Below are 12472 nucleotides of genomic sequence, written 5' to 3'. Positions count from 1 at the left end.
TCCTTCAAAGAGACCTCACTGCAAACATGCATTTCTGTCTTTATTGGAAATTAAAATAAGTAAGAGTCGACTGTAATGTGAGTGTTTGTTGTTGGGAGAACTCTGAGAACCACAAACTTAATGTGTGTCATGAACATTAACGTCATTCACTGTCTTGAGTTCTTACAACAAGCTGCTCAGACTTCACTAAACACATTCAGATCACCTGGTCGACAACATGTCACACAAAATACAACATATGAGTGTCTGGGAGCTGAAAGTGAGAAGAGACAAAAGACAACCCTTCAAGAATTTAGGGAGTGTTTTGTCAAATGTATACAGAGTCCCAAAATATAAGGTTTTCTTTCTAATAAGGTTTACTAAGATAAGAAAGAAATGATCTTTCTGTACATTAAAGATGAAGGTAATAAAACATATCAAATAATAAAAGAAAGTTTGTGTGAAACAAAGTAAGAATATTAAAACAACGTTTGTGTCTGAACAAAAGAAACACGGTTGAAACTGAAAGCTTCTGACAAACGGACGGGCTTTAAAACAAAGGAACAGCACGTTGTTATGGAGCACCAAACCTGACCAATTAGGAAAGAATAAATGAAAATGTGATGAGTAAGAAGTGCTGCCAGCGCCCCCTAGAGGCCGCAGTGCTCATTACAGCCACAATATGAACCGCGGCGTTGTACCCAGCAGTGCAGCTGTTAGGTGTGTCCTGAAGGGGGCACTACAGGGACGTAGGGCTGGGCAATATGGAGAAAATCAAATATCACAATATGTTTGATCAAATACCTCGATGACGACATCGTAGGGTTGACCAGGTAAAGACACTTACATGCTGTAACGATATCGATATATTGCCCAGCCCTACAGGGTTATTAAAATCTAAAGATGTAATCCTGAGATCAGGATATTTCATTACATTCATTTTTTTTATTTTGTGTGTGTGTGTGTGTGCGTGTGTGTGTGTGTGTTTCTTGTGAAATTCTGACCTGATGGTGGCGCTAGAGGAAAGGTGTGGGGTCATTAGGATTTAACCTGAACATGCAAAGCTGGGTTCATGCAGAATAAATGTGGAATCATTGGATTTCACATTTTATTTTCACCCTGAGGATTTAAATTTCCTTTTCCTGCAGCAGGATTTATTCTTCGTGGACAATTTCTTATTGGTTTTTCTTTATTTCTTGACTTTCTTTATCCATTTATGCTTTTCAGTTCAGTTCTACATGTATGTGACCATTTGAGTTCTTCATGCACTCCTTTATTTATTTACTAATGAGTCAGGTTTGGTCCTCCGTACTTGGTGGCTGCTGTTTACAGGCTGGACGTCATCACTGATATTTCACTTTATCTGCCGTGTGACATCTTATCGTTTTAAGGCCGTGATGAAGCGTGTGCACAAATCCGTTTTTAGTGAGATTTTAGCGAGCTCTGCTTTATTTCCGTGTCGATTGTCACCGCTAGACTCAGAGCGAGCTCTCCGCCGCCAACCATCGAGGACTGCCATTCTCTTTTTTACTCCTCTCCAATTCTTCCCTCCCCCCTCCACATAACTACTGATGCCTTTGCCCCCCAACCTATCGCTTTAAAAGTACACAGTATGTCGCGTTTGACTCACCTGAGGAGACAGAGAAAAGAGCGAGGGTGCCATTGGGACAACAGAAGAAGAAATAAAGTGATGTTTCGGGGTAAGCACAGTTTAGGAATAGTCCTTTACCTCTGTTCTCTCACTCAGTTTCTGTTCCTCCTCTTCCTTTTCCTTCTGTTCAGACATATTTCCTCCCTTTTTTTTTCCTCCGTCGTGTGTCTGTGTTTTGTGTGCTTGATGAATCCATCTCTCTTTTGTGTTCCCTGTTTCTTTTTGCATCTCCAATGGTAATTTTTCCTTCAGAAATCCAAAGCTCAAAGTGTCAGTTGTCCAGGCTCAGACTGTTGTAGACTAGTGAGCTTCAGTATGTGCAGTGTTCGTGCTGGTGTGTCTTTTAAAGTGCTTCTTTGTGGGGGAAAATATTTTCATCACCATTTGTCCAGCTAGAGGGATGCTAGTCTGACCAATCTGGCAACCCACACAGCTAACAATCTATTGGCTCTCTGTTAACTTTTCCGTAGCTTCTAACTATTATCTGATAGCTGTAACTGTAGACAGAGTGCCAGATTTACACCAACACTCCCTCAGCTTCTCTCCCGAGGCTCCTCCCCTTGCAACCTTTGACCAATCAGCTGAAGGCTTTAGATGTGTGAGAGCACCAATCAGCTCTCTCCTGTCTAACGCCTGGTCAGAGAGGGGAAGGAGACGAGGGCAGGAAGACAAATCAGAGTGTTGGGACGTAGCAGTAGCAGAAAATTAAACATTAAAATACATTTATTTTTCATAAAGAGTCGTTTTCTGCTTGCTAACCTCCCTCCCTCTCTCTGATTGGTCTGTTTGCAGTTGGAAGAGGACAGGCACCAACCGCGGCCCAATCAGCTGAGGAGGCTGGCCTCCTACGTCTTCTCCTCCTCCACCCTGGAGACGGAGCAATATCCCCACGGAGGGGGCAGCTTCATCCAGAGGAGCCGCTCGGCCGAGAGCAGCCCCGCACACATCACTGCCGCCAATGCCTCGGTCCGGCGGCGGCACGCCGGCACTCTGCCGACGCCCGGCAGCCCGCGGAGCAGACATTCGGTCCTGAACGTGTCGAGGACGCAGCTGCAGCAGATGTTAGCGAAGCTCATGAACAAGAACAGCAGCTGAGAGGACTGAGAGACAGACTCATACACACACATGTAACATGCACACACACACACACACACACACACATGTGACATGCGCACACGTGAAGTATACTGATAAACGACACATATACACACATGGACACACACATTCTGTATATGCAGAGTCATTGGACATAAACTCTATAAAGACTGCACACAGTGTAGATCACTTACTGAGGAACTGTAATTTAATGAGCAGCAATTAACAATTATTTTGTTATTGATGAATCTGTAAATCTTTTAAATGTATTTGATTCATCCGTAATTAAATGGTTACAAATGCTCATCACAAGAGTCCGAATGGAGCAAAGTGACACTTATTAAATAAAGATACACTCACTGGTTTAGTTAAAGTGCCCATAAATCCTAAAATTATGTCTTTATTGTCTTTAGTTTGAAAAGCTGTGGGGACATGATGGTGATTTACGGAAACAATCAAGGAGTTCACCTTTAAAAAACAAGATACAGTTAAAATAAGCTCTGCATATGCAAACACATAGACATAATGAATACTGAGAGCCAGATGATAACCGCACATGTTAATTAAACACAACAAGCCATATGAGCAGTAAACATGTGTCACACACACACACACACATTGAAAAACTCACGTAGCTCTACCAACTACTTTTCAAATAGAAGAACAGAAGAAGAGGAGAAAAGTGCTGACAACGGGAAATATTTTCCATGCAATAAACTCTAAAAAGCCTCTCTGCACCTGGCAAACTGGAGGAAATAATGTGAAACTGAATATGTCCTTCTTGTTTCCGTGAAGAAGAGGAAAGTGAAACAGATTGAGGCTGCTAACAGACTGTTAAGCTTTACAGTATTTGTGCATTTATTTATTTATTATTTATTTTTCTGCTTTTTCTGCTAAAAATGAAGGAGCGATCGTCCAGGAATGCAGGTCGTCCCGGCGATCAAGTTTTTGCACCGAGACTTTGGAGTCGGCGTTTCCCCTCCGATCATCCCGTCCACCGAGCAATACACCGACACCGCTTCACCACGCGTCTTCACCGACACAAAACCAGTGATTCAAACGTCTCGCTCTGATTCCAGCTTCATTAAATGTTGTGTGTGAAGAGAGAAGTGTGATTTTTCTCTGTGAAAAGGGTTTTCTGAAGGTGTGACAACTTTGATCTCTAAACTGAGCCTTTATGACAAAAACTGTTACCGTGCTGGTCTCTAGGTAAAAGTACGGTGGCCCGAAAGTGCAAATATCTCACACGCAAAAAGACAAACAAAGCAACGCTTTAGAAAAAAACGAATTAGCAAGAGTGAACACACAATGACGTTTCATTAAACAACTAAATACACCCCACATTTTACTATATTGATTCACAACTCAACAACAATACAGCAGAAAACAAGTAAAAGGACATCACGATATTCATTTTATATAAATGTTTCACCAAAAAAATAACAAAAACACTTCAACTCGAAAGAAAGAAAACAAATTGACAATATAAACAACATTCAGTGAACAAAACAAAAACATATTTTTGCAAAACAAATGAAGAAACGAAACTTGGGAATTAGAAAAAAAACAAAAAAAAAAAACTTCTGTGACATCCTCTCACAATTATTTTGCTGAATGTAGCGATTGCTAATTTAAGTTAGCTAATTTCCGATTTATTTCCTAGACTGTTTTTTTTTAATTCCTTTCATGAAATGTTGTCTTTTGCTGTTGAGGGCCGCGACGTGGCCGTGCGAGGCCGGTGTCAGCCCGCAGACAGAGCTGCCTCTTTGCATTTAAAGCGCCCTGTGTTCAATGTGACATCTTTTTTAACTAACATTTTTAATTGATTGTAGACCGCAAATTGAGGCGGGGGAAGGTTTGAGCAGTTAAATGTGACATAGTGCATCATGGGAAGGGAGACATCATACAGTATCACTGGCAGAATGTAAAAGTTACACGAAGATAACGAAAAAATAATTCTGGTAGTTTGTCATGTGATTGTTGCATATCTTCTTTGAGCAGCTGGAGATTATGACTTCATTATCTCTCCATTTGAAGACACAATCTGTCGCTTGCTCCACCTTGTTGGACTGAAACATATCTTAACATCACCAGAGCATGATTCTTTAGCGCCATCATGAGGTTGACATTTGTGTTTTTGAGTGTAATATCTCAACAACTATTGGATGGATTGTGATGACATTTGATTCAGACATTCACGTTCCCCTAAGGATGGATTGTAACGACTTTGGTGATCATGGCTTTCATCTAGCACCGTCGTCAGGTCAACATTGTGTCCAAAAGCTACTTTGGTTTATCACCAAATACCTGCTGAACTAATGATATTCCCATCAGTTTTAGCTGTACTTGTGTTTACCGCTAATTAGCTAATGTTAGCAAGTTAACAGGCTAACCTAAGATGGTGAACATGGTAGATATTACACCTGCTAAACATCAGCATGTTAGCATTGTCATTGTGAGCACGTTAGCATGTTGAGACAATGAGAAAATGAAGTCATAATCTCTAGATAACAGGCTCAGAAAAACTTCAGAAAGCACAGCTGGCCAAAGCTTCAGAAGGTTGTTGTGGAGACTTAATGTTTCATATCTCACCTGCATCGCTCCACGTTTGGATGTTGTGTTTGAGTTCAATCCAGATCTTCCAGGGGACGAAGTAGATCCTGTTTTATTCATAAGGATGGTCAATTAGAAATGTAATCAATAAGATTATGTTGGGTTTTTGTTGGTGGAGATATTGTAACCGTTGACTCTTAAATCGTCAGATGGTAGGTTTAGGCTGTTGAGTACTGTTTTCTGAGTTGTTTAAAGGCTGCTTGTCTCTGTTTGAGCCAGCTGACCTAAAGAAGAGTTGTAAAGGTGACTTAAAGGTCATTTATCTGTAAATGGTTTGAGTTTGACCAGAAAAGATCTTCATTGTGTGTTGAACTCCATTCTGCAGAGGTCTCTGAGGAGGTTTACCTGCTTCCTGACATCTTGCTGGGTGTTTGGTTCACTGTCTTACTTCCATCGTGCTTCCTCTTCCTTCACTTTTTTCTGACCGCTGGATTTCACTGTTGCACTTTATCACTGAGTCGACCGGAGAGGCGGTCAGGCCGGGCTGAGGGTCTCGCTATATGGAGGCAAAACACGGATGCAATAAGTGAAATGTGGGATCTTATAACAAAGAAGAAACGTATTTAAATGGTCGTTCTGGTGGTTAACACGTTTCTTAAATCATACCCTCAGTTTTTCGATTGGCAGTTATTGGTTTCAGTTCATTTGTATCTAAATCAACCTTCAGAGACTTGAAGCATCCTTGAACTAACTTCCAAGGAGAGTTTTGAAAACATGACGATAGCGAAGAGACAGCTGTGTGATCTGCATCACATTTCAAGTTGATTTCTACAGAAATGAACTGAGAACAATGGCTGCCTGAAAGGAAGAGAATCCATCTGATGGAAGATTTTAAAATGAGCAGGAATAAAATGTAATTAATGTGATAAACTAAGCCACCACTATAATCCTATAATGGCTCCAGTAGAGCAGAGCGAGAGCTTTCTTAACTCACAGCGCCGTGTGCCATTTTCTCCATTTCACAAGCAATGAGAAAGAATAAAGTTACAGTCAGTAACATTTATATCGTGAAGGCACGCATAGTTAATGTAGCCAGAGTCTGTCTCAGTGTTGGCCAATGGGGAACAAGCTGGACGTGTGTTATTTGTTGGTTTTAGTGAACGTTTGTAACCATGTCTCCATTTAGAAAATGGTTGTTCCTGGTACATTTCTTCAAAGGAAATGGTCAAAATGTGTATTCTGGTGGTTTATTGTGTGAGCAACAATCAGAACAAAAGGCCATTCAATCAGCAAACATACATCGTAGGAAGTGATTGGTTGAAGTATGAGAGACAGAGGAGGTGGAACAGCTGTCACTGACACTGATATTTCAAAGGGGGCCTTCTCATTTGGATACAAAATCTCACAAATCTCCAAATAATTTGACCCTGCAAAGAATTTCACATCATTCTCATTTCCACTTTTCTTCCAACAGCTGGAAAAGTGCCATGCCCTCCTAAAAACAACTCTTTCTCTTGAGTCGATTCTTAAGCCTAGCTAATAAAAATAATAAAAATAAAGTGAGTTAGCTCACCTCATTCGGTGTTTGTCTTCCCTCTAGACTTATTAAATGTGCCACCACAAATACTGGTGTGTAAGAATAGTAGAACAACTAGAATATCTCCTGGAGAGCGCAGACCTCCGCCAAGGCCAATGGTGCATTCACATGCTCCTCGGAGTTAATGTTTAATTCGTAAAGTGGAAACAACATGGACGCTACAAAGAAGATGTCTTTTATTTTATTGCTCAGAGTGTTTAACCAACAATAGCTGATTCCGAGTTGTTGTATAGACCCGAGGGGACGCATGTGTGAATCTTCCCAGTCAGGAACACATTTTTCCGATTATTCCGACAGTACATGAATGCATCACAAATGCCCTATCACGCCATGTTAACGAAAGTGAAACATAATTAACATTTCTGCCCCGCAATTCCAATCTGCGCCTCCTTGGCCCATGCTACACCCTTCCATCATGTACATCGGGCGAGTAGGCTTTCCGTAATCCTGCGGACAAACAGAGAGGAGAACCAAACCTCCTTGGCAGAGGGGACAGCATCAATAGTTTGTTTCATAGATTTAAAAAGTCTGTTTGGTTGTTCAGAGCCTCCAGATGTCAAAGATTGAAGTGTCGTTGGCTATAATCATCATCTACATGGTGTCTCCACGCTTTGAAGGAAACAAATGTCTTGCAACAAAATGAAAAGCCATCAAAACAAAGAACATGTCGTTTACGAGTTTGAGAAAATATATCACGTCTAGGTTCTTTTGTCATATTGCAGAAAAGATCTTTACAAAAGTCTTTGTTTTGACATTCACTGGTAAATTTCTCCAGTAGATATTGTCCTTAAAAGAATCAGTGCTTGTTCCATCCTGAGAGATTGAGACTTTAAGTACCACCGCGTTACTATCAGAACATTGTGATGGCTGTAAGTGTTGAGCTGTGAAACCCTGTTTAATATTTGGTCGCTGCTAACGTCATACCAAAGCAGCGCTCTGTGGTTTGTTGCTTTGAATGTCCCTCGAACAACAATCTTCAAAGTCAGAGCTGTGTCTCCTGAACATGTTCAAAAACGTTTGGGAGTACACTACATGAGAGTAGCTAGGACGGCCATTTTGTGCAGTGAAACGGTTGCTTTCTCAATGTGTTAAAGGGCTACATTAAGTAAATATGCACCACCTGCTGTTTCATTGAGCTTGAGGCATTAACATTGGCTCAGCCTGAGCATGTCCCTCTGTGCGGAGGGTCATCCCAGCTCCGGTCTGATGAGGAGACAACCTGAGTTTGTTTTCATGCTGCTTCATGCTGAGTTCAGGATGTCCTGCCTGTTTTATATTTAGCATAGCGTTACAGTACAACCACTTAGAGAATGTATAAAGTGGACTAGCTGCTAACTTTATTTTGCACGCCTGCAAAATGATTCACCTAACGTACAAGATTGTCACTGATACATGTCAATGTTTTGTCCTGTGTCACCATGAGCGCAGGGCCACATTCAGTTAGAAACAGGCGGTAGAAAGCTTTGAGTGTGCTTATTATGCTGACGATACACTTTTTAAAAAAACGATTCACAGCATTAATGACGGTATGTCGTACTAAGAGACTGTTTACCGACTGTCGCCACTCTTTGCATGAGATCTACTGTTTGTACGACACGCACCTCTGACTGTAAAATGACTAAAAACAACACTGTACTGTACTTACAACTAAACACAGTGAATATACACCTCTGACTGAGAAACGTCTGTGATTTCTTTGTAAATAATTCACACCGCTACTAGAGGGGATACTCACGGATCAGAGCTGTGGAGTCCGGAGCTGACTTTACCAAGAAGCAGCCTGAGCCTTTCTTATCATCACATCTTTAATTATGCTGTGAGATGTGAACATTTACATCCATTGTTAGTGGAGCAAGTCATGCTGCATGATGCTGCTAAAACATCATGGACTTCTCTTAATATTTGGCAGTTTGAGTCGCCCGTTCCGGGTGAATTAAATGTTTTTTTAAAACAACTTTTACGTCTCATTTTTGCTGTTTTGGACATCGGTCATAATAGGATTTGATTCACAACTACATTGCAGAGACACAGTGTCGCAACAACCAACGTGAACTTTAAAGATTTTACTCAAACTGATGACCCATGATTTAAAATTGTCCAAAAAAACCTGTGTAGTGCAACTCGAAAATACTTGCAAGGCTAGCAGTACACTCCCAACAAAATGTGTTCTTAAAGGCTGTCCAACTGCTGTTCAACATGGTGCTGTGACTCCAACTATTCATTTAATGAAGTGCAAAGTTTCAACAAATGAACATATTGCCAGCCTGCCAAAATAAGACACTCCCTTGTGTTTGTTAACAGACCTTTTTGGCTGAAAGAACACGTCAAATGTAATCTTGTTTGGAGTGTCGTGTCCGTTGAACTGCTGCTCCTCATGTTGCAATCTTAAAAAGATATATGTTCATTAGGTTTCAGTTGATTTAAGCAAGAAAATATTAAAGAGTTTCCAGAGAAAACCCCAAAATTTCACCAGTTCGATTGATTACAAATTCCTGATATGTAGAAGTGCAGTATTTAGATGTGATGGTCAACAGTAGTACTGCTAAATGGTCAAGTCTAAATTAGCTCCTAAAATAAGCTACATTTTGAAGGGTTTTATTAAATGCAAAACTCTTCGAAGCCTTTATATCTTGAGACTTTTCTCAAAACTAGTTCTAGATGAGTTCAGATTTAGCTGTTATAACTTTGAAGTCCCACAAACCTTTTCAGAATCCGCCACAAAACATTTATACCTCATGAATCACACACACTAGATATATACATGTAAAAGACAAAAAAAATGTATTACACTCCTTCCATACATCCATTGTATTGCATATTTGATATGTTAGTTCTCATCTTTATGGAATAACAGGGTGATATTGTACAGATAATGTGTCTGTAGAGAGAACAAAACGGCATTGTGTCTTTAGAGGTGAACACTCGTCTCCATGTTAGTTTTGTTTAGATCTATGCCACATTCAACAGTTTGTTAATCAGATCAGTATGAACCTTGTGTGTCATTAATAGTTGATTCTCAAAGAAACATTCAGATATTTTAAGAAATCTTGTTCAGTCTGAAATAAGTTGTTTTCCCCAGAGAAGAACATCTCTGTGTGTGGAGTACAGAGAGAGGTCCAGGATGTGTTTAGCCTAGCTTAGCACAATGACTGATAGCAGTGGGAAACTGCTAGCCCAGCTACTACCTTTACAAGTATCGTGTTAGCTATAAAGCTAATCTGCAGTCCATCCTGTAGTCAGCTGTGACTCTGAGGATGATAAAAAAAATATTTTAGAAAATGTCTGAATGTTTCTTTTAAAGTTTTTGCAATAACAGCAGAGTTTCTGTTGTCGAGGTTAAGAGGACTGAAGAGCTCACAGTGTAAGTTCAGTGTGATGATCCGTGAGTGTCTTTCACTTGTATAGTACATAAGCGTTTTTTTTCTATCACTCTACTGTATTATTGTACAGTACTGCTTGTATAATTTACAGGTAAAGCATGTATTTTAAACTTTTTGTAAATCCAAATGATAACTGTGTACATATATACAGAAATGTAGAAAGTAATTAGGTTTGCAGTTAATCTCTAATAGCATGATAATTAGCGGGGTTTAGTATGTATGTACAGGCTGTATGTTAAATCTTTATGAAGGGAAACACTTGAAAATCACCTGATATCAGACTGCGTGCTGTCTAAGGATAAACTCTGCAATGCATTTTTTTGTGCCTTTTATATCAATGTATGTAATCTAGACAATCTTGAAAAGCTTGTGTACAACCAAAATAACATTAAAATGGTTTTGGGGGCAAATACATCAGTTCCTGCTGTATTTCTTACTAAAAGAGCAGCTGTTAGCTAAAACACGAAGAGTGCTACACACGTTAGCTTCCTCTAAAACGTCAACAAACATTCTTTCTATTTTTTGTCATAAAGATTATAATTTTCTTTTTAAATGTATGTACTGATGGAAGCAGAGGTAACACAATTTAATGACAAAAAAATCGAATGATTTCTAAATCCCAGCGTGATATGCGGACATTGTTGACTCCTTTATTACTTAGCTAGCACAGAGCTAGCAAGCTAAATAGCGAGTGGTTTTCAGTTGGTCAGTGCAAGACTCTCTTTGTGATTTCTGGCAAACTGTTGCACTCTGTCCTACAACACGACCAGATTTGAGAGGGACACCAAATGACCAAATGATCTTGTTAATTTTGTCATTTTTGTTCTTTCTATGAATCTACATCTTTACAACATATCACCACTCTCACCTCCGTTGTACGATAGACTAGCATCTATCTACTCATTGCTTTTTACTAGCTATCTTGGATGCCATGTATTTGTTTGACATTGTTTCTTCACTTTAAGCATCAACCAGAGGATTGCCTGAAAAGGAGCGACAGTGCTTTTCCGAAAAGTTCTGCGATTTTTAACTAGAAGTGATCTGAGCAACTGCTGAAAAATGTTGTACGTTCTGAAAAAAGTCACTGTGTGCAGCGTTTCTTCTCTAGGTGGCTGCATGCTCTACCCATTGAGAACAATAAAAACAATTATAACAAATTGCCTACTGAACAAGTCAAGGTCAACCAGCCTCTTCACCCCCAGTGAATTTGGTAATGGGATTAGAGTACTGACCGTAAACAAGATTTAATTACATTTTTAATTTATTCATTATACAGGGAAAGCAACATTAAATGTGTTACAGTTACCTGGATGGACACAATGTTTGAATTCCACCCCTCATATGGTTTCACTGGTCATACATGTCTAAAAGCTGCTAATGAGTGCTAATTGTGATTTTGATATGTGCTAGCCTTATCAGGAAACTCCTTCTAGGATGTTTTGTCTTGTTTTGAGTAGATTCAGTTGTAATAAAGAGTTTTGTTGTATTTTTTCCAGGTGTTATCGCCCACGGAGCAGAGCATCCCGTCGCCAACCTCTCCGGACTATCGGACAAAGGGCCAGAGCGACGAGAAGGAGCATTTCCACATCCTTCCTCAGCTCCAGGTCAAAAGGGCCGACTTTCTCACCGTTATGCTCACCGGTACCTTGCCTCAGCGCCGGAGCTTTGCCACGCCAGACGAAGAAATCCAAGAACCTCCAGGGCCAAGGGATGACGACGTCACGAAGAGTGAGTCCAACAGTGAGGCCAGTCAGAAGAGCACTGAACGTAGCCAGGACGCTGCGCCTTCAACACTCATGGCCGAGGACCAGAGGGGCCAAAGGGAGCACGCCTCAGCTGCTGATGCAGACCCTGACCTGGAGGACGCTTCCAAAACCCTCGTCCTTTTCTCACCTGGAGACACTCGTAAGTCTCCCTCTGGTTGTGATCATGTTCTAGAGGGAGAGCTGGCCACACCGTCTGCTCTCAGTACCGACCGCCTCATTGTCGGGGAGGTGATTCAGCCTGAACCCTCTGAGACTGGCCGTTTGTCCCCTGCTCTCAGGTCAGACCTGAGGCCTTCCACTCCCATCGCTCCTGCATCTCCGCCCTTCACCAAAGTTGAGCGCACTTTCATCCATATCGCAGAGACATCACACCTCAATGTCATGTCTTCCAATGGTCACTCAGCCAAGGAGAGTGACCGGGAAGTCTTGGCCATCATGAAGGCATCAGCGG

General features: G+C 40.8%; 1 protein-coding gene across 1 annotated transcript in view; it reads left to right on the top strand.

Annotated features, from left to right (window-relative positions):
* The window catches only part of ttbk1a (tau tubulin kinase 1a), a 44713-nt gene that overhangs the window by 29357 nt on the left and 2884 nt on the right, over positions 1-12472 (top strand). Inside the window, 1 exon segment of the mRNA XM_029457196.1 lies at positions 11752-12471. Coding sequence (XP_029313056.1) covers positions 11752-12471 — 720 coding nt within the window.

This window comes from Cottoperca gobio, chromosome 1 (genome assembly GCF_900634415.1).
Source record: "Cottoperca gobio chromosome 1, fCotGob3.1, whole genome shotgun sequence".
Classification (NCBI taxonomy): domain Eukaryota; kingdom Metazoa; phylum Chordata; class Actinopteri; order Perciformes; family Bovichtidae; genus Cottoperca; species Cottoperca gobio.
Note: the sequence above shows the minus strand (reverse complement) of the source record. Positions and strands in the feature narration are given on the sequence as shown.